The sequence below is a fragment of the Amblyraja radiata genome, chromosome 14 (assembly GCF_010909765.2).
Source record: "Amblyraja radiata isolate CabotCenter1 chromosome 14, sAmbRad1.1.pri, whole genome shotgun sequence".
NCBI classification, from domain to species: Eukaryota; Metazoa; Chordata; class Chondrichthyes; order Rajiformes; family Rajidae; genus Amblyraja; species Amblyraja radiata.
Genome location: NC_045969.1, coordinates 47616193 through 47643352, shown reverse-complemented (window position 1 = coordinate 47643352; position 27160 = coordinate 47616193). Strand labels below are relative to the sequence as shown.

At 40.4% G+C, this 27160-nt stretch overlaps 1 protein-coding gene across 1 annotated transcript; it reads right to left on the bottom strand.

Moving 5' to 3' along the window:
• Positions 1–11: 11 nt before the first annotated feature.
• On the bottom strand, positions 12–22485 carry cct8 (chaperonin containing TCP1 subunit 8). Its single transcript, XM_033033259.1, has 15 exons — positions 22280–22485; positions 19497–19587; positions 19318–19397; positions 14959–15108; positions 14230–14410; positions 11535–11596; positions 8747–8884; positions 7252–7430; positions 6562–6628; positions 6399–6486; positions 2733–2848; positions 2136–2207; positions 1892–2056; positions 1270–1389; positions 12–259 (listed from the first exon to the last, which is right to left on the bottom strand). Exons 1-15 carry the CDS (start codon positions 22337–22339, stop codon positions 182–184), a joined length of 1647 nt encoding a protein of 548 aa, XP_032889150.1. The 5' UTR covers positions 22340–22485; the 3' UTR covers positions 12–181.
• Positions 22486–27160: the final 4675 nt, after the last annotated feature.

Sequence of the window (27160 nt, the reverse complement as noted above, 5' to 3'; positions counted from 1 at the left end):
GACATGGAATGTTTTGGTTGTTCAATTTCTTTATTAGACAGAACACCAGAAATGAACTGTGCACAATGAATTTTTTTTAATCTTAACTAATCTTAACTGTATAAATAAAGAAACTCAACATCAAGTGTGCCCTGTTAGTACTTATCAGTACATTGACAGTACAGTAAGTTGATGAAATTGTTCACTCATTTTGATCATCATCCCAATCCTTCTTCTGGGGTGGTGGTTTGGGTCCACCTGCCTGCTTTGCCATGATTATCTGAAAAATATATCAAGAGTAGTGGTGAGTAAATTGTCCAACAATTTGGAAGAACAATGTAATAGCTCAGTTAGTGACAGTTATTTCTGTTATGCAGTTACATTTCAATATCCAACTATTCATAAATCCTAATGCATTAGCCAAGAGCCCATTTCCAGCAGTCCTTTTAAAATGTTTCCCATTCTTCACTTAACCTGGAATTATGCTAGTGTAGTCTAAAGTTCAATATGCATTTTATATGCTTATTCTATATGCATACCACCCTACGTGGAAAAAGTTGTCTTCAGGTATCTATTAAATCTTTCTCCTCTCCAGTTCTCGATTCCAAAACCCTGGTTAAAAAAAGCGCATGCAACCTATTTATGACGCTCATGATTTTATACATCTCTATAAGATGACCCCTCACGCACCAAGGAATAAATCCTAGCATGCCAAACTTTTCCCTATATCAGTCCTTGCAGCATCTGGTGTATTTAATGATCAATACCCACCATTGTTGCCATTCAGTATAGTATACTTCACCTTTTTTGCCACCAATGGTTAATGATAAAATAAATGGTTAATGATATTAACATAGAAGTTAATATTTGTAATTTGGGAAATGAATCCAATTGCTATAGACTTTCCCATGTACATACCCCATATTTCAATAATGGGAGCCTATCCTAATAACTACACTTCAATTATACCAATCAGAATTAAATCTCAAAATGCCATTCGAATTTTCTGATCCAAATTTGCTGATGTCAAACAAATGCAAATGGCTATAATGATATTTAGGATAGAATTGTAATCACAATTTATGGCTCCTGGTAGCAATGCACATCTATGGCTACAATTCTAGTTTATCCAATTAGATGTTGCCAGAGATGATCAAGCTTTCAAAACAAATTCCTGGTATCTAGACTTTTGGGCAGGTATTTTTAATGGATGCCAACATTCATGCAGTAAAACAAATCTTCACGTTGCAAATGATTGCATAAGTCAGTCCTTTTTGTTGGCCTACTTACCTGGTCTACCCTTAGAACAGTGACAGCAGTATTAGTAGCAAGCTTAATTCCCCAGTATTTGACCAAGTATGGGTCCAGAATTCCAGCCTCCAGCATGTCCCTCAGACCTGAGCCTTCACTCTAAAATCAGGAAAACAAATGGTATTCAGAAAGTGATTTAAAAATAGGAAAGCACTTAGTGAACTGGCTGATTGGAGGGTGGGGGAAACAAACAAAATTATAAATGCAAGAATTAAAGGTTCTAATAATCTACAATTTTTCTGAGTTGATAGCCAGATAGAGTACAACACATTCACATGATGGGAACTTTCATACTGTCAAACAAACATATTTATCCATTACAAAAACTATTGTTTGCCCTCAAATTATGGTCAACTGAGTTGCAAATTCCCATCAATTGAAATATTGGCTAAATCAGAATAAACTAAATTCATGCAAAGTTTCTGCACCAAAAGCTTGGCAAGATTTTAATTATCAAAAGGCATTATTTTTTGGACAACGTTTTTGGTCATTTCTTTTAGCCTTTCCTGGTCAGGATAAACCCTAAAACTGAACCCCCAGGGTACTTAAAGACCATTAGCTGCAATTTAATGAAGCACGTTACTGATTACTTAATAAATACCTCAATATTAAATCCAATATTTTTGTTTCCTTCCTGATGCACTGCATACAATTTTGAAATTATTTCATTAGCCCGAACACCAGAATTCTCAGCCAATGCTCGTGGAACACTTTCAAAAGCTTCTGCAAATTTCTTGATACCATATTGTTCAAGACCGGGACATGACTGAAAATAAATCAAGATTATATTATTCATTTATCACTGAAAATATAACATTGAATAAAGAAATGTTATCATTCCATACCTCTCCATAAGTAGTGATTCGTTTAGCCAGTTCAATTTCAGTAGCTCCTGCACCTGGCAAACAGCGATTATCCTGCAAATTAAATATTTTGTTAAAATACATTTGAATATGTTGAAGCTATATACAATACATATCCAAATTTTAGCTCTGTATATGTTACTGCAGGAAAGATTTATGTTAAAAGCAGTACTCATAAATGAATTCTGCATATTAAGTCATAAAAGCTGAACATCCTGCATAAAACATTAACGAGACATGGGGATATAGAAATAATGGAAATAGTAGCGTCCTGCAAATTTCAATTTTTAACATTCATATAGCTATATAGGACAGAAACATGCCTTCAACCCAACTCATTCACTTCTCGCCAACTAAATTTGCCCAACCCACGTCGTCACACTTGGCACATATCCCTCCAAATCTTTCCTATCCAAGTATCATTTGAATGTTATAATTGTACTCACTTCTAACGCTTCCTCTGGCAGTAAAATACAGCAGTGTGATTTTGAATAATGCTTAAAATAAAACACCTTATACTGGAAATCCACAGAATATTAGAAGATGATGTTTTTGAATATTCATAAGAACATATCATACCCTCGTGAGAACTTTAAAGGTATTAACAGCATCATCAACTGCCCTCTCAATGTCATCCATTATATTCTCTGTTGAACCACGGATTACAACTGTGGAAATTAGACCATCTTCTTTCTCTGCAAAAATACAATTCACCAATTAAGGTTCACGTAATAGTATAAAAATGATTCATCCATGTCCATTTCAGGTAATAGAAGCAAATGATAACTAACTGGTAACTTGCTTCTTGTCTAAATGTGATACAACTCAAGACATTACAATCAACTGCAGAGCTTCAGCAAAATATTTTAATTACTAAACCTGCAAACAAAATATTTCAGGATTCTATATCCTGAGGTTTAAATTAAAAAAATGGATTCCTTCATCAAAAATGATAACAATATGGCCACCATTCCAACTTTAATCTAGATTATTACCAGCAGTCAAGGTTCTCAGTCACAAAACCACATCAAATCATAACTGTAAAATGTCAGTTTTTAATTCTAAGTTTGGTATAATAAATGAAACACTTAAGTAATAATACTCTAACAGGAGGGAATAAATTGGTCCATGTTTTCTGCAAATGAGATTTTTCACTAAAATCGGATTTCTTGTTTTGTATAAGGCTTCAAAATGTCAATATTTCAAAAAATATGCTGGTAAGTGGCAAACAACACTTGCACAAGAATACCAGACAGTGACCCGAGGCATTCTAATCACTTACCCTCAATGTCCAATGGCATTACCATCACCAAGTCACACATCATCAAGATTCTGGGTGAATCGAGTGGCCAACAACTCAACTGTAGTTGTAAAAGTCAGAGCATGGAAACAGACACTTCAGCCCAACTCACCAATGTCGACCAAGTTGCTGACCTACGCTACTCCCAATTGCCAATGTTGGACACATATCCCTCAAAACCTTCCCTATCCAAATATATATTGTTATTAAATGTGCCTCAACCGCTTCCTCTTGCATTTCATTCCATATATACTACCCTCTATATGAAAAAGATATCCCTCATGTTCCTATTAAATCATTCTCTCACCTGAAACCAAAGCATCAGTTCTTGATTCCCCAAACTTTAGGGGAAAATAAAGTCAGAGTACCAGAGCTATATGGCATGGAAACAGTGTCTATTGCAGGCTAGTCCTTTATGCCTACATGTGTCCCATATCCCTTTAAACCTTTCTTATCTCTGTCGAAATGTCTTGAAAATTGCAATTTGCTTCTGTAGCTTCCTCTGGCAGCTTGCCACAGATACGGACTACTGTTCGAGTGAAAATGTTGTTCTCCAAGATCGCTCTCAAATCTATCCCATCTCACCGTAACCCTTTGCAATCAAGTTTTAGAATCCTCTAATGTGGGGAAAACACTGAATGTTCACTTTATTCATGCCGCTCTTCATTTTGTATACTTTAAAGTTAGTCAGCCCTCAATCTCCTATTCTCCAAAGGTAAACATTCCCAGCCAATCCAAGCTCTCCCTGTCAACCCAACAATTCCAGGTAACACTGGTGAAAAAGGGACATTTTTACTGATCTTCCCAATGGAATAGTATAGACTATATTAGGGCATTCTGACCACAAAGTTGAGTTTAGGGATACACTCTGGAATGTTCTAGTTACTACTCTGTAATCGTCAACCTCCACGATTCACATGGTTTCACAACAGGCCAAATCAATGAATGTGCGTTCTGTAGGAGGATATAATAACCTTTGATCCAAGGCTGTCAAAGGAAGCTGACATTCTACTTGTATGGCTTTTATAGACTCACCTTGCAATGTGTCTTCTGTGCTATTGTGTTTCCTTCCCTTGACAATCGTTCATCATGCCCTGTCTTATACAGAACTGTACTGAAAGGAAATAGGCCCTAGGGCAGACCATTCGGCCCACCTACATTAATCCCATTTTCACATTAGGTATCATCTTACTCCTTGCTTATTTACATGTCTGTTTAAACGCCTCTTAATTTATATTTGCTTCCCAAGAAATATGCTCCCCTTAAACCGTGTGCATTCACCCAATCTGTGCAGCCTCCATCATTTTATATACCTTTATAAAATCAGCATACCATCGTCAAGTCTTAGCCTCTCGTTATAACCCAGACTAGTCCAGGGAACGTCCTCTTAAATATTTTCTGCACTCTGACCAGCATAATGGCATCTTTCCTAAAGTAGGGTGACTAAAACTGAACACAATACTCACAAGTGCACCCTCATCAATGTCTTGGGCAACTGCAACTTAACATCTCATCTTCTATCCTCAATGCCCTGATTGAGGCAACATGCCAATACCTTCTTCAGCCCCTTACCCATCTGCAATAACACTTTCATGAAACCATGTACTTGTACTCCTAAGTCACCCTGTTGTGCAGCAACACCCCACAGAGCCTTACTGTTCATTGTGTTCTTGGTGTCCTTCTTGGGTGACTTCCCAAAATTCAACATCTCACATATATCAGCGGCATTTACCATTCTTTAGCCAACTTACCAGCTGATCTAGAATCCACAGTAATTTTTGATAACCCCCTTGTCATGTCTATGATACCACCTATTTTTGTGTTATCTACAAACTTATTAACCATGCCTGTACATCCAGAACAGTATTCATCCAAATTGTTGATATGGATGATCTAGATGCCATAGAGGTCAGACCTTCCATCATCACCCTCTGCTTCCTACCATCAAACAAATTATGTATCCAACCAGATAGTTCTCCCTGGATCCCATGCGGTCTAATCACCGGAACCTATTAAAAGCCTTGCTGAAGTCTATAAGGAAAATGTCTACTATCAAGAGCAGGTAAGAGGCTAGGTATACTACTCATCCCGACAATCCAAGGACAATTCAGAATTATGATAGAATACTCTTCTAGATGAGTCAGTGTCAACAACTCCCAAGCTAATGACACAATCTAAGAGAAAACCATCCTTTTGATTATCACCTACCCTTAAATTCACCCCCACCCCCCAAAATAAAATTGATGAAATATTATAGCTGCTGTGTGTATCATTGAAAAGATGCACGGCAGTTACATAGGTCATTCCAACAGCACCTCTCAAACCCACAAACACTATTGCCAAACAAAGGCAACAAGTACATCAGACCACCATCACCCACAGGCTCCACACTAGTCACATATCATGTTTGAAATGTATAGCTATTCTTCCATTGACATGGGTCCAATTCCTGGAACTTGCCATCCAACTGTACTATGGGAGTACCTTCACCAGGAGAATGGCAGTAATCCAAATGACAGTAGTTCACCACCATGGGCAATAAATACTCACTTTGCTAAGTGGTCAAAAAGCAGCAAAAACTATTGTGCACAGAACTCAAGCAGTTGTTTATCTTAAATTGTACATGGTTCTGCATAAGATCTCCACTCTTGGTCTATGATAAAAAAATAACTATCTTACTCATCTTTGTAGATCTCTCAAACATGGAAACCAAGGTTCTTATGGTCCTCCACACAATTGAATAACCTTTCCACATATTTTGCATGGCTTTGTGTTGTTGCAGTTTCCAAGTCCCGTTTGCCTGAATTTAATTTGCCACTTCACTGCCCAACTGGCTATATAATCCATATCTTGCAGTCCTAATGTTTTCCTCCTTGCTGTCAATCACAACATACTTTTGTTCTATCTTCATATATCCAACACATTTTCAATTAAAAAATACTCACCATGCTTAAATATTATCACTTGTGTGTCTCCAACCTCTGACAAGTAAACACTATTGCAGTATCCCATTTCTTCTGGAGTGGGAGGTGTCTGTAAAATTCAGATTATATTTAAAATCTACATCATTAAATGCTACTGTGGTATTTAATTTATAGTGCTACCCACCAATCGTGGAAGTGCTGTAGACCCAATTGTTTTGCACAATCTTCTTAAATCCCATTTAGAGTTTAACCTGGGGAGAAAAAACGTATATGAAATCATAAATGTACTTGAGACTATATTAGTTCAAACATGAACAGAAATGTGGGTATTAATATCAAAATAATCTATAAATTACAAACAAAAAGTATCCAATGGAGATTGTGAATTAAATAAAAGGTAAATGTTACTCAAAATTCATAAATACTTAGTCCCTTCAAATTCCCCCAATTCCCCGTGCAAATTGATACCAGCTTTCCTTATCCAAAACTAAAACTTTCTCCCAAAAGCATATCCTTACCATTTGATTGTTTTACAATAGTCTGCATTCCTTTGGTAACCAAACCAAATGACTATCTCTCATTTGATAACATGCTGTCTACATAAAATTTGATTGAGAGTATTGCTTGCCAAGGCCAAGTCCAACATCCTTGTCTATGATCTAATATGCACATAGTTTTCTGGACCCCACTGCTTATGAATATCAATTTAACAGGTTCTTTAAATGGGATTGCTTATAAACATTAAAGATAGATATGTCAACATTCAATGAACCAAACTGCATTTTAAGGTAAGAAATTATAATCTTGTGACCAATGGCATCATACAATAATCAAGCGAGCCAAGTCTGGGCCTAGAATTTATAAAATAATTTACCTAACTACCATCAGCTTGTACTTGTTAGCATAATGCAGGGCCATGTCTGCCACTTTTCCTCCAGTTACAATTACATTAGCACCAGCATCTGCTATAGCCTTCACTTGAATCTCCATGAGATCCTCTTCTCCTTTGCTGAAAGTCATCAATTCATCTGCATTCTTTAACAGAACTGTTCCCTTAAAAACACAAAAATATCAGAATTCATTACTTCTCACAATCAGAATTCAAATTGAATGTTATAGGTGCACTGAGCATAACCAGGAATGTTTGATTTATGAAGAATTTGCTCAATTTTTTTGCAAATGTCCTAGCAAGGTTGACCAAATTACACCAGCATTTTGATAATCCACGAGCTGATTTGTCAGAAACCAGGATAGTTGAGCACCTGGTTCACTGGTACTCATGTGTAGAAAAGAACTGCAGATGCTGGTTTAAATCGAAGGTAGACACAAAATGGTGGAGTAACTGAGTGGGACAGGCAGCATCTCTGGAGAGAAGGAATTTGTGACTTTTCGGGTCGAGACCCTTCTTCAGCATTTTGTGCCTTTCTTCATTGGCACTCATATCCATTCTCCTTCTAACACATCAAGATCCCAGATCCAACACTTGCTTTAAATTCACCTGGTTGCCTGGAAAATGTTATTACAGTATTATGAAATAACTAAACAAAGTATGCAACACCAAACTCTGATCAGAAACAAGAGGAATTAAAGTCATTTGCAGCAGCAGTAATGGTGACCACGTGCTCAGTTCATGCACCACAAGGACTTGACAATTAAAGAAAGGGAATAAATAAAGGGGAACATATGTGTTAATATAATCTTGGGAATAGCTTTCAAAATGGAGCTCTTCTTAGTGGATTTAAAACATAATTACAAATACATTCAATTGTCCAAAATATAAAATTGAGGGAAAATAAGAGCTAAATGTAATATTTTGAAGTCAACATATTTCTGCCAGTGAGGCAAGGATACAAGTTTGAGATCAATTTACCATCACCTAAAAATACTTAAACTGTAATTAACTGACCTCAGATTTATTTGCAGCATGCTTGTATTTATGCTATTATTAAACAGGTCAGAATAAACACAATTCAACAGCAGGATATCATACTATTAATTAAGCATCAAAATCCTTAATACACCAATCTTTCAAGGGTAACAGAACAGGTCCATACACCACAGACTATATTTCAAATAAATACTGCAACAGAATCTAGTTTGAATACAGTTAGACACAAATTGCTGGTGTAACTCAGCGGGACAGACAGCATCCCTAGAGTGAAGGAATGGGTAACGTTTCGGATCGAGTCCCTTCTTCAGTCTGATGTCAGGGAGGAGGGAGATAGATAGATAGGGAAGTGTGAAGGTGTGAAAACAGGGCAAAGGGAATAGAGATTAACGAAAATGTAGAATAGATCATTGAATATGGTTAAATGTATTTGAAAAGATTTGTGAAATGCTATTAACAGAAACTGGTTAGAGTATAGTACCTTGGTCTCTGTTACCATGCAATCAAAAGGACATGAATATATTGCTATTTTGGCATCTTTCACAGAGGTAACATCCCCTTCGGCCTCACGCTTGAAAACCATTCCATGCAAGACTGATGAAGAAAGCACACCAGATCCCTGAAACACAAAAATCATACATTAACATCACATACCACAGGAATATTTTTATGGAACTCTGGCCCAAGATATCTACGCCGAGCATTATGCCAATTTAAAGTAATCTCATCTGGTCTACATCCCTCTAACCATATCTGTTCATGTACCAGTCTAAATGCGGCTATCATACGCCACCACTCCTGGCAGCGTGTTCTAGGCAGCTACCACTCTCAATATACATATTTTTTAAAGCCCTGCACATCTCCTTTAAGCCTTCTTCCTCTCACCTCAAACATATGCCCTTTGGGAAACATATTCACCTTGGGAAAAACCTCATTGAAACCTACCGAATAATGAAAAGCCCAGAAAGAGTGGATATGGAGAGGATGTTTCCACTAGTGGGACATCTAGGACCAAAGGGCACAACCTCAGAATAAAAGGACTTCATTTTAGAAAGGATATGAGGAATTTATTTAGCCAGCAGTATCCACAGATCTGTGGAATTCATCGCCACAGACATTGTGGGGTATTTTAAAGCAGAGATGGACAAGTTCTTGATTTGTAAGGATGTCAAAGGTTACAGAGAGAAGGCAGGAGAATGGGGTTGAGAGGGAAAGATAGATCAGCCACGATAAAATGGCGGAGTACATTCAATGGGCTGAATAGCCTAATTCTGCTCCAATGTCTTAGGAACTTCAATGGGTTTGTGTGATGAAAGTAGCAGCTGTGTTCTTCAGAGATACAATGGTGTCTGATTATTGCAGGGAGGTTACATGGAAATTATATTTTCTAATACAGCTTTTATGGCCACTTGCTCCTTTCCACAAGTAAATTTTAAGTGGCTATCTAATGCCGAATAAAAGTCACTTTATACCAATTTGGCCCGTGTTCATTAGACACAGGTGAGGTACCAGAAGACTGGAGGGTTGCTAATGTTGTGCCTATTTTGGAAGGGTTGCCAGGAAAAGCCTGGGAAACCTAACATCTATGGCAGGCAAGTTACTGGAGAGTAGTGTGAGGGATAAGATATGTATGCATTTGGATAGGCTGGGGCTAATTAGGAATATTCAGCGTGGTTTTGTATGTGGGAGAGCTGTCTCACAGATCTGATTTGAGTTTTTTGAAGAAACAAATGTTGATGAAGCCAGAGGCGTTGACATTATCTACATGGATTTTAACAAGGCATTTGAGAAGGTTCCATAAGCTGCTCTGGGAAGGTTAGATCACATGAGATTCAGGGAAATCTAGCCCACTGGATAGAAAGTTGGCTTCATGGAAGGAAGCAGGGGCCTGTGACTGGTGGTGTACCTCAGGAATCGGAGCTGGGCCCTTCGGTGTTTGTGGTTTACGTCAACAATTTGGTTGAGAATGCATAAGGCACGATTAGTAAGTTTGCAGATGACACTAAAGTGAGTGGGATAGTAGATAGCAAGGATGGTTATCTAAATTTACAGCAGGATCTTGACCAACTGTGCAAGTATGTTGAGGAATGATTAATGGAATTTAATGCAGATAAATGCGAGGTGCAGCAGTTTGGGATGTCAAACCAGTGCAGGACCTTCACGGTGAATGGCAAGGCTCTGGGGAGTGTTGTTGACCACAGATCTAGCAGTGCAGGTACAAAATTCCCTGAAAGTGGTATCACAGGTAGGTAGAGCACTCGGAAAGGTTTTCGGTACATTGGTCTTCATCAGTTGGGGTATTGAACATAGAAGTTGGGATATAATGTTACATATGTTGAAGATGTTGGTGAGGCTACATTTTGAATGTTGTGTTTAATTTTGGTCACCTTGCTGTTGCAAAATTGTTGTTAAGTTGGAAAAAAAGTGCCTTTCTACTGACTAAACTAAACCCTTGATCCTGTCCCGCCCGCCTTTTTTTTCAGAATTTAGCGACTCAAAATGGGGGTGAGTCTTCATTGCTGGAAAATACGGTAACCAAATATTTCTACGTAGACATTAACAATTCTTTTAAACTAAATCTAAATTTCATAACATTCTGCAACATTCATACAATTCAATCAACTTCAGGCAGTTCTGATTTAATGTGTGGCCAAAATACGATTTGGGCATATAACCCGATATTAATATTATGTTGTCTGAATTTGTTATAACAGGATTTTGATTGAGAACTACAGAAGCATTTTAAAGTCACTACGAGAAATGACAAGCAAAAAAAGCTTTCTGGCGAAAACAAAAACTGATTCCATGTACTTTTCCTGTAGTAATCAACAGTTATCTCTTAAGAACAGCCACTATAACTACGGGTGGGCAATGAAATTGACAAGTAATTGCTTCTATTACTACTATTCAATTATAGTCTAGTAAACAGCACAATGTAAAGCCATTAGTATGTTTAGCTTGTAGAAACAAAGATAAACTTATAACTATTAAAAAGAACATTTTGAAAATTCTGTATAGAAATATAACTTTGTTATTGTGATATGAAACTCTCAAGTCCTGATCTGCCTGTTCCTTATTGACACAATTGTTTTTATATTTTCTGTTACGAGATTTCTTAGAAAAGTAACTATCGGGCATACACAGCCTTTATGTTTAATACAAAATAGGAAAATGTTATTACTTGTACAGTTGAACATTAATAGAAATTAAGGATGGCTCATCAAGGCAAGTTTAATCCACCGAACAAAAAATTGTTTTACTCAACTTACCAGAATTTTGCAGACACGAATATTGTCCACATTAAAATGACCCTTTTCTGAATAAATGGACACTGCAAGGCAAGGAAAATAAAGCAATTACTACTAAAATACTAAGATACTTGACTGTCCAACTGTTCTGCAAATGTTGTATTTCCAATTGTTATTGATTAGTTGTCTACTACCATAGATAAAGCCCTCAGTCTAGAACAGTTCCCACTTCTGCTCTTACGCCTTTATCTTCCTCCCAGGTTATTAATTTTCACTATCCATGTTCCTCTAGTCATCTCACCTCCCCATCTCAAATCACTCCCAACATTTTTCCCTTTTAGACACTACGTTAATTTCAAGCATTCCCAAAACTGCTGTATGCTCCCCTAACTAATAATTATTTTGTCCCAACGCCAAAATAAGTACAATGTTACTATGAGCAACAACCGCCTCCTCCCCCCCCCACCCCCAAATGTCTAGGCAACAGTTTGTTATGAATACAAATCAGATGTTTCATGTCTGCCTCTGATTATAACTCATGCTGTTCAAATACTGCACACAAAACAGTGATATGTTAACCATGTTACAAAACAATTTGCACGGAATCTATTTCTTAAAAAGTACTTCCAAGGCTCAAAATAGTATCAAGAAACATTAGCTTAAATATTCACCGGTTTACCATCAAAAGCTTGATATAATTATGTTTAAAATTTACCAAAATCATATACAGGCCTAAATATGTCCAATAAACTTGATTATTGTCAACTCAACAAGCTACACTCAGCACATTCACTACATTTTGCTAACTGTAAATTATCCATCCTAACCATACAAGAAAAAACATACAAGACTTATGAAATGAACACAAATACTTTAACACAATGTGCTAACAATTATTTCAAATTCGGGATAAAGCTGTGATGTATCTGACACAATTATTATATTGAATTTACATTTAGTCACATAATTGACAACCAATGAAAGATAAACTTATCTGCATTCAAACTCTTAATTTCCAAAGAAAACATAGAAGCACTCACACATTGCCCACTATACCACCTATTAAGTCTCAAGCTGTCAGACCTACAGCTTCCCTTTATATTGAGTACCAGATGCAGGGCTCCTCCTTTCTCACGTTGGACCTGTTCCCATGCTGTCCTACTTCAATGGAGTTAAATCTTGTTTCCAGGACTTGCCTCCCTCCAAGTTATGTTCCTGGTCAATGGAATGGATTGCTCTGGACAGTTCTTCCAACTACATTCCTACATAGATTTGGTAACCAAGATTCATCACATGCACTCCAATCTCTTAACCTATGCCTTCAGGTATCTTTCATTCCCATTTTAACAGCCAGTTCCTTAGCCTAGCATTGAAGCATTGGTACCAATGGAGATATCTTTGAATGGAGCCATTATATCCTTTCTCATTCCAGATGCTGGAATCTTGAACAAATCAAATGACTGGAGAAACTCAGTTCTCAGTTGATCAGGCAGGAGTTGAGGAGGAATGGACACACAATGCTTCTTCAGATGGCCAGTTCTGTTGTTCCATTTAATTGGGCTTCTGAGACCTTGAGTCGTAGGAAAGTAGTTATTCATTTCTATTCATCCATATCATACTATTGGGGTATTGTCCTTCATTAATACTTGATTGTCACATGTACCAAGGAGGAACGCGTGACTTACCATCTCACTTACCTAGTGAAATATATTGATTTCATGCTGAATGAGTATTCTGTGATGAATCAATGCAAGGAATTAATTCCTTCAATTGTCATTATTAATTCCTGCTTAATTTTTTCTAACAAGAGAACTTTAGAGACCAGGGTGTACTTGGAGTATTGCATTCTGGTAACTACACTATAGGAAGGATGCTGTTTCACTAGAATTCACCAGGAAGTAGCCAGGATTGGAAGTCTTAAGTTATGAGGAGAGATTGGAAATCTGAAAGAGGTATATAAAATTGTAAACGACCTAGATAGGATAAGTAGTCAGAATCCTTTTTTTCCAGGTTGGAGTATCAAAAGCAAGAAGTAGTGTGTTTAGGATGAGAGGAAGGAATTTTAATAAGGGATTTGAGGATAAAGTTTTTTGTTTTTGTGTTTTTTTTTAAGTGGTTGATATATGGATCTCACTGCCAGAGGAAATGGTGGCATCAGATACAATCATTGCACTTTATTCACATAAGACAATATATAAGCTGATGATATACAACGATAAGGACCTAATGTAGGTAAATGAATTAGTGTAGGTGGGCAACATGGATGTCGGGCTGAAGGGCCCATTTATATACTGTACAACTCCATGATTCTGTCCATTAACCAATACTGTATGTGACAACTTCCAAATATCAGATCAGACTGAAAACACTCTCAATTCTATTCTGTGATGGCTGGTTTAATCCTTGGACTACCACAACAGCCCTGAAGGAACAAAATATTATATATCTGCTAAAAATAACTCAAGTAACCGTCAACATTCCAAACAAAATACAAGCGACTACTACTCAACTTCAACAACAATTATTGCCTTACATCACATTCCAATTTATTCAACAAGTTTTCCAACTCCAAACTTATTTCTCTGAATGACATGCAGAGTTATAGCAAAGACTATTTAAATATTTATCTGCACATTGATCGGAAAACTGTTTTAATCAGTTATAAACATAATTTAAACAAGTACAAATTAAGAATTAGTGATATTTTGATACATACAACATGCTTGTGTAATCAGCTTGGATAGGAAATCCTCATTGCCATATTGTTTGCTCATTACAGCAGTTCGAATAACAGGCGTTACATCTGTTGGGTCCTGCAGGTTCTTAACAGAGCAACATACCAGATCTGGAAGGATTTCCAGAGTTTTTTTGGAGGCTGCCTCATAGCCTTCTATCACCTGTAAAGTACATAAGAAAAAGTATGAAATATTTGGCCAGATTCACCTGGACCCTGCCCAGATGTGGGAGGACCGTAGCCAGATCATGATCACTGCAGCCAAAAAGCATCCAATGAAGTGGAGTGGGCAGAAGACTGCAACTACAACCAGCCTTCAGGAAAGGACTTCCTGAAAGGATTCAGGATTCAGAATTCATTTTATTAAAATTCCTGCATCATCATTTAAAATGCAAAACCTACAAAGGGTGAATAACGTAGTGCCTCTATTCAGGAAAGGCTGCAAGGAAAAGCCTTGGAACTACAGGATCTACTTTTTCCACAGTGGAGTGTCTAAATAAATTAGCTGCTATAGGTGAAGTGATGGAGGCAGATACATATATGACATATGGCAATTTTGTCACGAGTGCATGGATGGGGAAGGTTCAAAGGTTCAGGCATAAGCACAGTTAAGCAACTTGATTGGCATGGACAAGTTGGTCCAAAAAGTCTGTTTCCATGCTGTATAGCTTAATGACCCTAAAGATCAAACTTCTCTTAAAAGCAGCACACCTCCGAGATGGAAAGACCCATTCGCAGAAGTTCCTCCGCTAATTCCAGTAGTGCACCAGCAAAAACCAGAACAAAATTTGTTCCATCTCCAACCTCCTGTTCCTGCATATGCGAAGCCAAAACCAACATCTTAGCTGCAGGATGCTGAACCTGTATTAAAAAGATAAATTAAATCACCAGAGGGGAACATGGCCATTTATTTAAATTCACAAGAGTTTTGTACAGTCTTCACATCTTCCAAATTATGACCGATTCAAACTGACTAGAGCTACTGTCACTTGAGAACAAAATCCACCATGTGAAAGCTCTAAAAATTTTCATTTACACAATGTCCATAACACTAAAATTTTGCGTCACTTCACGGTAAGCCTAATGGCTAATTTCTCAATTTTTAATCAATTAAATCCAAAATATCAAGACATATTTTTGCTTTAGAACCCTTTACCCATAAATACAGTACTCATGTAAAAGTTATAGTGCACAAAATTAATTTTCCGATACACAGTGCTCTCCATAATGTTTGGGACAGACCCGTCATTTATTTATTTGCCACTGTACTCCACAATTTGAGATTTGTAATAGAAAAAAATCACATGTGGTTAAAATGCAGTGTCAGATTTTATTAAAGGGTATTTTCACACATTTTGGTTTCACCATGTAGAAATGTGTTTATACATAGTCCCCCCATTTCAGGGCACCACAATGTTTGGGATACATGGCTTCACAGGTGTTTGTAATTGCGCAGGTGTGTTTAAATGCCTCCTTAATGCAGGTATAAGAGAGCTCTCAGCAGCCAGTCTTTCCATCACCGTTGGAAACTTGTATTGCTGTTTATCAACATGAGGACCAAAGTTGTGCCAATGAAAGTCAAAGAAGCCATTATGAGACTGAGAAACAAGAATAGAGCTGAAAGACATCACCCAAACCTTAGGCTTACCAAAATCAACTGTTTGGAACATCATTAAGATGAAAGAGAGCAATGGTAAGCTTACTAATCGCAAAGGGACTGGCAGGCCAAGGAAGACCTCCACAGCTGTTGACAGAAGAAATCATTATAATTTTTTTTTAAATTCCCTCACACCTGTCCGACAGATCAGAAACACTCTTCAGGAGTCAGGTGTGGATTTGTCAATGACCACCGTCCGCAGAAGACTTCATGAACAGAACTATAGAGGCTATACTGCAAGATGCACTGGTTAGCCGCAAAAATAGGATGGCCAGGTTACAGATTTCCAAGAAGTACTTAAAAGAACAACCACAGTTTTGGAAAAAGGTCTTGTGGACAGATGAGATGAAGATTAACTTATATCAGAGTGATGGCAAGAGCAAAGCATGGAGGAGAGAAGGAACTGCCCAAGATCCAAAGCATACCACCTCATCTGTGAAACACAGTGGTGGGGCTGTTATGGCCTGAGCATGTATGGCTGCTGAAGGTACTGACTAACTTACCTTCATTGATGATACAACTGCTGAAAGTAGTAGCATAATGAATTCTGAAGTGTATAGACACATCCTATCTGCTCAAGTTCAAGCAAATGCCTCAAAACTCATTGGCCGGCGGTTCATTCTACAGCAAGACAATGATCCCAAACATACTGCTAAAGCAATAAAGGTTTTTCTAAGCTAAAAAATGGTAAATTCTTGAGTGGCCAAGACAATCACCCGATGTGAACTCAATTGAGCATGCCTTTAATATGCTGAAGAGAAAACTGAAGGGGACTAGCCCCCAAAACAAGTACAGGTGCACAACCTTTTATCCGAAATTCCAAATAACGAAAAGCTCCGAATAGCGGACATTTTCTCGTTCCTTGAAGAAAGGTCCTTGAAGACGTTCACCGAGGGCGGCCCGCAGAGGTGACAGCGGAACCTCCGGTCGGTCCTCGAAGAAAGGGGAACTAAATCCCCATTCATAAAAGAGACGGTGAAGGTATATTGCGCGGGAGGGTTAATAATTGACAATATGCTGCTGCCTGCCCGCTGAGTTAAAAAGTTCCCACGGTAGACTCACGATACACAGTGTATCGTGAGTCTTGCGTGGGAACTTTTTAACTCAGCGGGCAGGCAGCGGCAGATTGTCGCTCCCTTCAGTTTCACCCCACCTACACCCCTCTGCTTCCCGGCCACGTGTGTGACCCCTTCCCTCCCCTCTCCAGCTCCCCGCCCATTGCACCGGCGCGGGGGCTTTGCACTGTCTTCACGTCGGCGATGCCAGCAGGTCAGTGCCAGTCACCGGAGACGTAAGGACCAACGGGACACCGACCCCCAGGCCCACTGCAAGCACGGAGATCCCAGAGACCCACAACCAGCAGCAGCCCAGCCCCGTTCCAACTCCAGAGGAACACGCTCCCCGTAGGGACAGAAGCTGATGGTGTGCAAGGTACGTCTTGTTCTTGGGGTTGCAGATGAGGGGGCGCAGCTCGGGCTGTGACGTCTCCGGCCACCCCCCTGGACAGGAGCTGAGACTGGGAACTGGACCCCCCTTGCAGGTGAGCAGGAGAGTGGGGTTGTTTGCAGTTGCAGAGGGAGGGGGCAAGGGCGGTACAGTTCCCAGTCTCAGCTCCTGTCCAGGGGGGTGGCCAGAGACGTCAGGACCAACGGGACACCGACTGCAAGCACGGAGATCCCAGAGACTCACAGCCAGCAGCAACTCTAGCCCAGTCCCGTTCCAACTCCAGAGGAACCCGGGTTGCGGATGAGGGGGCGCAGCTCGGGCTGTGGGCAAACTGCCACTTGTCGCTGTAGCGGCCCATCGGGGAGCGGGTTCCTGTTGGTCCTGACGTCTCCGGCCACCCCCCTGGACAGGAGCTGAGAGACGTCAGGACCACCAGAAGCCGCTCCCCGATGGGCTGCTATGGCGACAAGTGGCAGTTCGCCCACAGCCCGAGCTGCGCCCCCTCATCGGGACACTGAACCCCAGGCCCACTGCAAGCACGGAGATCCCAGATCAGCAACTCCAGCCCAGCCCTGCTCCAACTCCAGAGGAACACGCTCCCCGTAGGGGCAGAAGCTGATGGTGTGCAAGGTACGTCTTGTTCTTGGGGTGGCGCAGCTCGGGCTGTGGGCGAACTGCCACTTGTCACCGTAGCGGCCCATCGGGGAGAGGATTCCTCTGGAGTTGGAGGGGGAGGGGGGTATTGTGCTGTTTGATCGCCCCCTGCTATCCCAGGGACAGGGAGACACAGCGGCTTTTGAGAATGGTGGGCAATCACTTCCAAAGTTCTGCCCACACAGTCAGTACACCTCTCCTACAATTGTCTCCCGCACTAAGATCATCTCGCAGAGAATGATCCCAGCCTAACCCTCCCTATTCTCTCCTATTCTGCAAGAAAAAACTACATTGAAGACTCAAACTCGCGATCGAGTAACTGCCGGGATCGAGGCGCAAACTCGCGACCTTGCGGATATGAGCCGAGCACTCTACCACTGAGCCAGCCGTTAAAATCTACGCTAAAAATCTTCCATTCCGAAATCCGAAAAATTCCGAATTACTAAAAGTGTCTGGTCCCAAGGCTTTCGGATAAAAGGTTGTGCACCTGTATAGGCTAACGATGGTTGAGCATCACCAGATACATGGAAAGGATATGCAACAAAACACTAAACATAACTACTTTCTTTACATGACATTGCTGTGTTCCAAACATTATGATGCCCTGAAATGGGGGGAGGGGGACTAAACCAAAATGTATAAAAATACCCTTTATTAAAATCTGACAATGTGATTTATTTCTATTACAAATATCAAATTGTGTATAGAGGCAAATAAATAAATGATGGGTCTTTGTCCTAAACATTATGGAGGGCACTGTAGTTGTTAAATAGCAATTAATGTTTTGTGTGGAAGTATAAATTCATTTATTTTCTAATGCACCCAAACTCAAGTATTTATAATATTTTATGATGGGATGACTTTAAAACAACTTTTTTTCCCAGTGTTATATGATTTTCCCCGATTTGCAGCACTACCTCGGTTTCCACCATTCATTATGCACACCATATCCTTAAACCGCCCAAAATACATCGCCTCACAATTATGGTGAAGCTACCTTCCTCCCCACTAACAGCAACTAATGTAATCTTCTTTATCAGGCATTCTTTATATTGTTGTTCCTGTACAACCATAACCAAGCCTGACACACATAATATTTGCACCAAATTATGTTCACTTGCAAATATAGCTCAGAATGCCATGAATTAATTCAACAAACCTACTAAAGAACTACATCCCAGGTTTCCTTAACTTGCCTTCAGCAGAGCTATGCATCATAAACAATCAAAACCAATGCTGGAATAGACTGTGAAGTTTAAACTTGAAGCTTAAACAACCTCCTATGTGTACTAGGTATTTAATCAACCACCTACCTCCAATTGTTGTAAAATAGTTGCAGCATCATTGGTAACATAAAGTTTCTCCACATGATTAATGACCATTTTATTCATTCCTACAAAAGCAATGACCTTATTAGAACAATTACACCAGCAACAAAGTAAAGAACAATTAAACATATTTTCATGCACTACTTTAAGCTGAATAATCATACCATTTGGACCATACGCTGTTCGGGTAGTCTGAGCCAGCTCCTTACATGCTTGAATATTCCGATAAACTGCCTCTTCCAATCCAGAAAAATGCTGAAAGGTACAGAAAAGCATACAATAATTATTAAAAGGAAGATTTGTCATGCATTCTCCAGAATAATTAATCAGGTTGAGCCGCAGTTATTACAGCACAAATTGTGAACCAATTTTTGTAGGATAGTGAAATATAATAGAAAGAATAACATTAGGCATACATGCTGCAAGAATGTGATTGGAAAAAAATCATAATTCTGACTGTTTCATTTAGTGATACAGCATGGAAACAGGCCTTTCTGCTCAACAAGTTTGCGCTGACCGAGCACTATCCTACACACTAGTGACAATTTACAGAAGCCAATTAACCTGCCGTTGGAGTGCGGAGGAAACCGGAGCACCCGGAGAAATGCGGTTTGAAGCAACAGTCATAACCAAAGACTCTCCTGCCCATTTATCCTGCTTATCTCAAAACTAGTAGCATCTCAAGAGTCCACTATTGATCTTGTCGAAATACAGGAGCCCACATCGGAAACATGGGATGAAGTAGATGAGGCTAGAGGAAGACCATGTGGCTCTCTGTCTTATCTGGAAGGACTGTCAGGGTCCCTTGATGGAGTCGAGGGAGGAGTTATAAGGTCAGGTGTTGCATCTTCTGCAATTTCAGAGTAAAGTAGCTGGTGAGTGGGTGGGAACTTGGAAGGGATGAGTTGCATACGTAATATTACGTCATATTTAGGTTTTAGTTATAAATATGGAAGTATTACAGATATTTCGCACCAGTGAAAAAGTATCATGTTGCTTTTGTAATTTTTATTAACATTTTATAAAAAGGGACAGGCCAAGGCCAAATTAATATCCCACCCCAATGCCACAGCCAGAACGGGCCTTTATGGCGAAGTTAAGACGCTCCATTTTTAACAACTTTGGACTTGAATAACACAAAATGGCAAAAAGGAGTTTCACTGTACAAAGGTATGCGACAATAAAGTACCATTGAACCATGAGTGAAGTTAATTTTTCATGTTGATGACGACCTTTCTTCAGAACTGATCAATTCTAATACAAACTGAAAAGCTGGGTATCAGAGCTGGTTAGATTTCCAGAAAATGGATCGCTAAACCAAACAGAGCTCTACGAGAACATAACAGAAATGGAGATGCGATTCTGATAAATAATTTTTAATTCATTTATTGGTAACGCTTGCTAACTCACTTGTAAGTTTGCGTGCTTTTCCGCATGTTTACTCCAAATATTTACTCATTTATTCCACTTCCATTTGTAATTCCAGTATAAGATGGATCTGTGATTCTCTCATGGTTATTGTTTTGGTCAAATCGCAAATCACTTTATGCCTTGCATTCTGTGATTCCTTTATTCTTTTTTGGGGTGGGGGGGGGGGGGGGGGATAAGGCTCCTAAATCAAAGAGCACTATAACGAAGCAGTGCTATGCAGGGTAGCATTGTGAGTTATACCTGTTTCACCCTTGAAAACTAAAGATAACTAAAGAATACCACCTCTCCAACATACATCAAATAAAAGGCCCGTTTCCATATCTCTAGATGTAATGCACTAAATTGGAAGAGATGTCAAATCTTCAACTGGAAGGGATGTCTCAGTCCCTGGATGGTAGGAAGTGAGGCGTCACATCTCCGACAGTTGTAATAAATTATGGATCTGGCATCTTGGCGTACTCAAAACCTAACCCACTATATTGTTGGTCACGCCAAAGCTCGCTTAGAATGGTTTGAAGCACGACGTTATAATTTATAACGCGCTCACTTGACAGCGGTCCAGCAAAGCCTAGTAGTCCTTGCCATACCAGTCCTTGGTATAGTGGATGACAATTCTCAGTGATTCTTACAAGTGGCCAAATTAAAACATAGAAACATAGAAACATAGAAATTAGGTGCAGGAGTAGGCCATTCGGCCCTTCGAGCCTGCACCGCCATTCAATATGATCATGGCTGATCATCCAACTCAGTATCCCGTACCTGCCTTCTCGCCATACCCTCTGATCCCCTTAGCCACAAGGGCCACATCTAACTCCCTCTTAAATATAGCCAATGAACCGGCCTCGACTACCCTCTGTGGCAGAGAGTTCCAGAGATTCACCACTCTCTGTGTGAAAAAAGTTCTTCTCATCTCGGTTTTAAAGGATTTCCCCCTTATCCTTAATCTGTGACCCCTTGTCCTGGACTGTGGTTTTAAAAACATACTGTGGTTTTAAAAATATCACAATTCGGATCTGGGCGGGGAGGTTTTCCCGTAGATACAGAATTCCCGCATAAACCTACCTTTGCCGCCGTAGATTCGGCCGCAAAATGGATTAGGGGAGAAAATCCAAGAAAGGGGTTAATAAAAGTAAAATGACTGGGTTGGAGGTGAGAGGGACAAGCGTTGGGCTTTTCCTCTGCCTGCGGGGATGGGGAACTCTATAGGCCGCAACGACAAACCGGCGGCCTGGCTCCCGACCAGGTTCCAGCCAAACTTGGCCGCAGACGGTCCATGTAGAGCTCATTCGTGTCCCAACCCCATCCCAACCCATCTATCCGCCAGCCAGCGTGGTGTAAACCCCTGCCCTGCCATCCAGCCTTGGGCCGATCCGCGGCCTGAGGAGGCCTCGCCCCACTCTCCTCCATCACTCGGTCTTTCCTTCTGGAACCTTCTCGCAGCACGCGGCTTCCCGCAAAGGCATTTTTCGAATGGGGACAGCCTCCTTTCCCCCACCGCATCCTCCACACTACTCACCTTCGCACCGTCTTTAAGCATCTGGGCAAAGCCCGGTGGTTTGGGGACATGCATGGCCATTTTCAGCAACACTTCGCAGCTCAAAGACCAGGACAGTTCACGCCGCACTGCACGATACAAGATGGGCGCAGGAACAGGACAAGACGCACACGACCTTCTCCCCAGCAACCACCGCGGCCGCAACCCTTCTTCCCAGGGACCACTGCGGCCGCAACTGCCCTTCTTCCCAGTCACCACCGCGGCCGCAACCTACCCTTCTTCCCAAATGATCTTTGCTCCCAACAGTCTCGGTCATTCAGAGTTTACACCTGTTATGCCCTCTTGTGCTCTATATCAAGAGGACTGGAGAATATCATCTAAAGGTCAGCATTAGCTTTATTGATTTTTTTTCCCCGAAGCTAGTGCTTACGTGGGTACAAAAGGGAATGCCGCAGAAATGAATTTGTATGTGAATTTTCTTCATGTGGGTCCAGTGTGTTTGACAGGAGTTGTCACAATTTAGCTCAGCCTTGTCCCTCTTGCAGTATCTGTTGAGTTTCTAATTTAATAGTTTGGGAATAGCAGAAGTTATCACTTCAAAACGAGAACCATTCTCGAAACCTTGGTTTTGCGTTGCATCCAAAATGGAATTGCAGCAGCTATTTTCTATATAGCTGACTGAAGAGTTTTAGATTTATGTACTTCAGATACATTCTGAAATGAACGTGCAAGTGCAGAATATTTTTCAATTCACAGCAAAAGTTGTTTAGCTGTCACCATTGTCCTTGCCATTAAATTGTACAAAGTGCAGAAAATAATGGCGGTAGTTGGATAGTTTTGAGACTGGTGAGGTGGGATTCTCATTCGGTGATTTGAGCTACATTTTTACGTGGTTTCAGACCATTGATATAAATGCAGATGCCGTATGCTATTTGTATAAACCCCCCCCACCAAATCTGGAAATATATGGCAGGCCTTCTGATCGGGAACCATCCAAACAAATGATCAGTGAAACATGCAGAGCTGTCTCATGTAATTCCAGATAAACCGATTGCCACATAATTTTTTTATTTTGGTTCACTTTCCAAAGAATGGCCCAATTAGCAACACTTCCATTCTTCAGTGAACGTGGGTTCCGTCTGGCTGTCGTCGATGGATCCCTCACCCATGTCTCCTCCGTGTCCCGGAGTCCTGCTCTTGCTCCCTTTCTCCCCCGGCGCAACAAGGACAGAGTTCCCCTGGTCTCACCTTTCACCCCACCAGCCTCTGCATCCATAACATCAACCTTCGACATTCCCGTCACCTCTAACATGATCCCACCACTAATCACCTTACAATCGCCACCCCTTTCTGCCATTTGCAGAGACTACTCCCCCTGCAACTCCTTGGTTCTCTCATCCCTTCTGACGTCCAGAAGGACTGAAGTCCACAAAGGTCATGCATTCTTCACAGAATATAATACACCCATGAGTGCTGTCTGATACTGGGCACAATCAGTACAAATAGTATACCTGTATCTCTAAGAATATCGCCTTCTATTCATTTTTGTGAAAATGTAACATCATCAATAGATTTTTAACCTGTAAACACAACAGCTGTTATTTGGTTGACATTTTTAAGGGTAGAGTTTCTTAGATATACACCATGGGTTGTGGGCATTGCTAATTTAAAAATCCTAGTCAATAACAAGCATGTTTCTAGTATCAGTTATTGAACTAATGTAACATTAAGATTTAGTTGTCTTTCTCATTGCCTCCAAATAGCTGTGGATTGGGTTCCTACCCTTTGCCTCAGGTCAAAGATTTAGGCACTGGCCCAGTTTAGCAAAACTTTCTGATGGTCAAATCAGTACCTAGCTCTACATGTTAGATACATATTGTGAGTATCCACAATTCACAGCCCACTAACAATCATCTGACACAGTTACCTGAGATGCCCCAGTCACATTAAAAAATCTATTAATGTTAAGTGGACTTTGGACCTCTTGGTATAAACCCTTGTAGATTATGCACATCAAATACATATTTACGCACTTCATGCATAATTATGTATTGTCTTTCCGCTGACTGGTTAGCACGCATCAAAAGCTTTTCACCGTACCTCAGTATGCATGACCGTAAACTAAACTAAACCAAACTGAAACTGAAGTGTGAAACTTTTGAAATGTAATCATAATGTTTTGCCTCCACCACTCTTTAAGTATCTGACATCCAGATCTCTCCCACTCTGGTTGAAAAGGGTTAATACTTATATCAATTACCTTAAATCTAATGCCCCTAGTTGTGGATTTCTCTATAAAAGAAATAGGTCTTTCTTATCTGCTGTATCTCGCATTTCAAGTTCAAGTTCAAGTGAGTTTATTGTCATGTGTCCCTGTATAGGACAATGAAATTCTTGCTTTGCTTAAGCACACAGAAAATAGTAGGCATTTACTACAAAACAGATAAATGTGTCAATATACCATGATATAAATATATACACACATGAATAAATAAACTGATAAAGTGCAAATAGCAGAAAGTGGTTATTAATAATCAGAGTTTTGTCCGAGCCAGGTTTAATAGCCTGATGGCTGTGGGGAAGTAGCTATTCCTGAACCTGGTTGTTGCAGTCTTGGAGGTAGCAGGGAGATGAGTGTGTGGCCAGGATGGTGTGGGTCTTTGATGATACTGCCAGCCTTTTTGAGGCAGCGACTGCGATAAATCCCCTCGATGGAAGGAAGGTCAGAGCCGATGATTGACTGGGCAGTGTTTACTACTTTTTGTAGTCTTTTCCTCTCCAGGGCGCTCAAATTGCCGAACCAAGCCACGATGCAACCGGTCAGCATGCTCTCTACTGTGCACCTGTAGATGTTAGAGAGAGTCTTCCTTGACAAACCGACTCTCCGTAATCTTCTCAGGAAGTAGAGGCGCTGATGAGTTTTTTTGATAACTGTGTTAGTGTTCTCGGACCAGGAAAGATCTTCAGAGATGAGTACGCCCAGGAATTTGAAGTTCTTGACCCTTTCAACCATCGACCCGTTGATATAAATGGGGCTGTGGGTCCCCCTCCTACTCCTTCCAAAGTCCACAATCAGTTCCTTGGTTTTGCTGGTGTTGAGGGCCAGGTTATTGCACTGGCACCATATGGACAGTTGCTCGATCTCTCTTCTGTACTCTGACTCATCCCCATCAGTGATACGTCCCACAACAGTGGTGTCGTCAGCGAACTTGATGATGGAGTTCGCACTGTGGTTGGCTACGCAGTCATGGGTATAGAGTGAGTACAGCAGGGGGCTGTATTCAAACATTTTAAACATCTCAATTAAGTTACAAAACCATTTTTATTCCAGGACGTCTCACTGATCGTTCCTCAGACCCCAAATTCTTCAGTCTCTTGCAAGATCCACACAATTCTACCTTCTCTGGTATCATCACATTTTCCTGTAATATGGTGACCAGAACTGTGTCGTGTTTTAAGCTGTTGCCAAACCAATGTGTTGTACAGATGTAATAAAACTGCCCTCTTTATACCTTATGCCTCAACTAATAAAGGGAAGTATCCTGTATGGGTATTTTCTACCCACGTGTTGTGTGGAGACATACAGTATCAAGGACAAACACTTGAAATCACCACAGGTGGCAAAGTTGTTGAAGTAAATTAAGTAGGTACACAAAATTGCTGGGGAAACTCAGCGGGTGCAGCAGCATCTATGGAGCGAAGGAAATAGGCGACGTTTCGGGCCGAAACCCTTCTTCAGACTGATGGGGGGTGGGAGAAAGTAAATTAAGTCATTGGCAGTGATTCCTCAGCTGATATTGAAGAGGTGATCGTGTGCATGTGGCCTCATCCAGATGTAAGAAGGTAGCGAGTTGATGGTGGGATGTGGTGTGTTCAACCACATCATACCCTGGAGAGGAGTCAAGCAGCATAAGATGGGTTGTAACATAGAATGTTATTTGTGAACTAGACTGCACATGACATATTCTTAGAGCTGTTCATGGATCTTAGTTCTCAAGATATTACACAATGTATGGTTCACTGCAAATTATAAGCGCATGTGTTTAGTTTCCACAATTGGTCAACAGTGCTAAACCTTTGACAATATGTCATAACTGAAATATTTGCCACCTCCCTAACGGGTGAGTTGCTAAATTCAGTGTGTAACTGAGCTTTACACAGCAGGACATCCCAGATCCAATCTGAGGGATGTGCTAAGTTAGTTTACTCCAGGCAGATCAGTGGTGTTCAAGAAGGAACTGCAGATGCTGGAAAAATTGAAGGTACACAAAAATGCTGGAGAAACTCAGCGGGTGCAGCAGCATCTATGGAGCGAAGGAGATAGGTAACGTTTCGGGCCGAACCCCTTCTTCAGACTGCCTTGGTTTAGTTTGGAAAATAATAAAATGAAGGTTCTGATCTATATTCAATCACTCATGCAAGGAAAGGTTGCAGGTTCTAAACATTACATGAAAGCAGAATGAACGTATCTCCAATGCCATCGGCCGGTACACTGCTGATAAAGATTGCCCAGTCTTATCCACAAAGACTCTTACTGAGAATGCTGTGAAAGATGTGCAGTAGTTGCGCATCTCAAGTCCAATGCAACCTCAGGAAACAAGTGGAGCAAACACCATTTAGAGCAGGGGTTCCCAACTTTTTTCGTCCCGTTTACCCCTGGCAACTTTAATAGCGCATAACAATCTTGTTTCACTTATTTATGAACAACTAATGATGAACAGGTATCGGTATACCAGAACCAAACACAGTCAGTCAATGAGAAAAAATATGTACAAATCCAGAATCAACAAATTCACCCCCTGGGTAGGCGAGATTTACCCCATGGAGGTAAATTTACTCCAGGTTGGGAACCCTTGATTTAGAGTGTGTATTTCCAACTGATTTATCTGCACAATGAGCTTC

Bases quoted from the DNA above. Each gene is read 5' to 3' on its own strand.
- cct8 (XM_033033259.1), bottom strand. From the start codon at position 22,339: ATGGCCATGCATGTCCCCAAACCACCGGGCTTTGCCCAGATGCTTAAA. The intron at 19,588-22,279 runs GTGAGTAGTGTG...TGTACCTTTCAG, and splicing joins TGCTTAAAGACGGTGCGAAG to CATTTTTCTGGATTGGAAGA. The intron at 14,411-14,958 runs GTGTGCTGCTTT...TGTACTTTACAG, and splicing joins TGGGTCTTTCCATCTCGGAG to GTGATAGAAGGCTATGAGGC.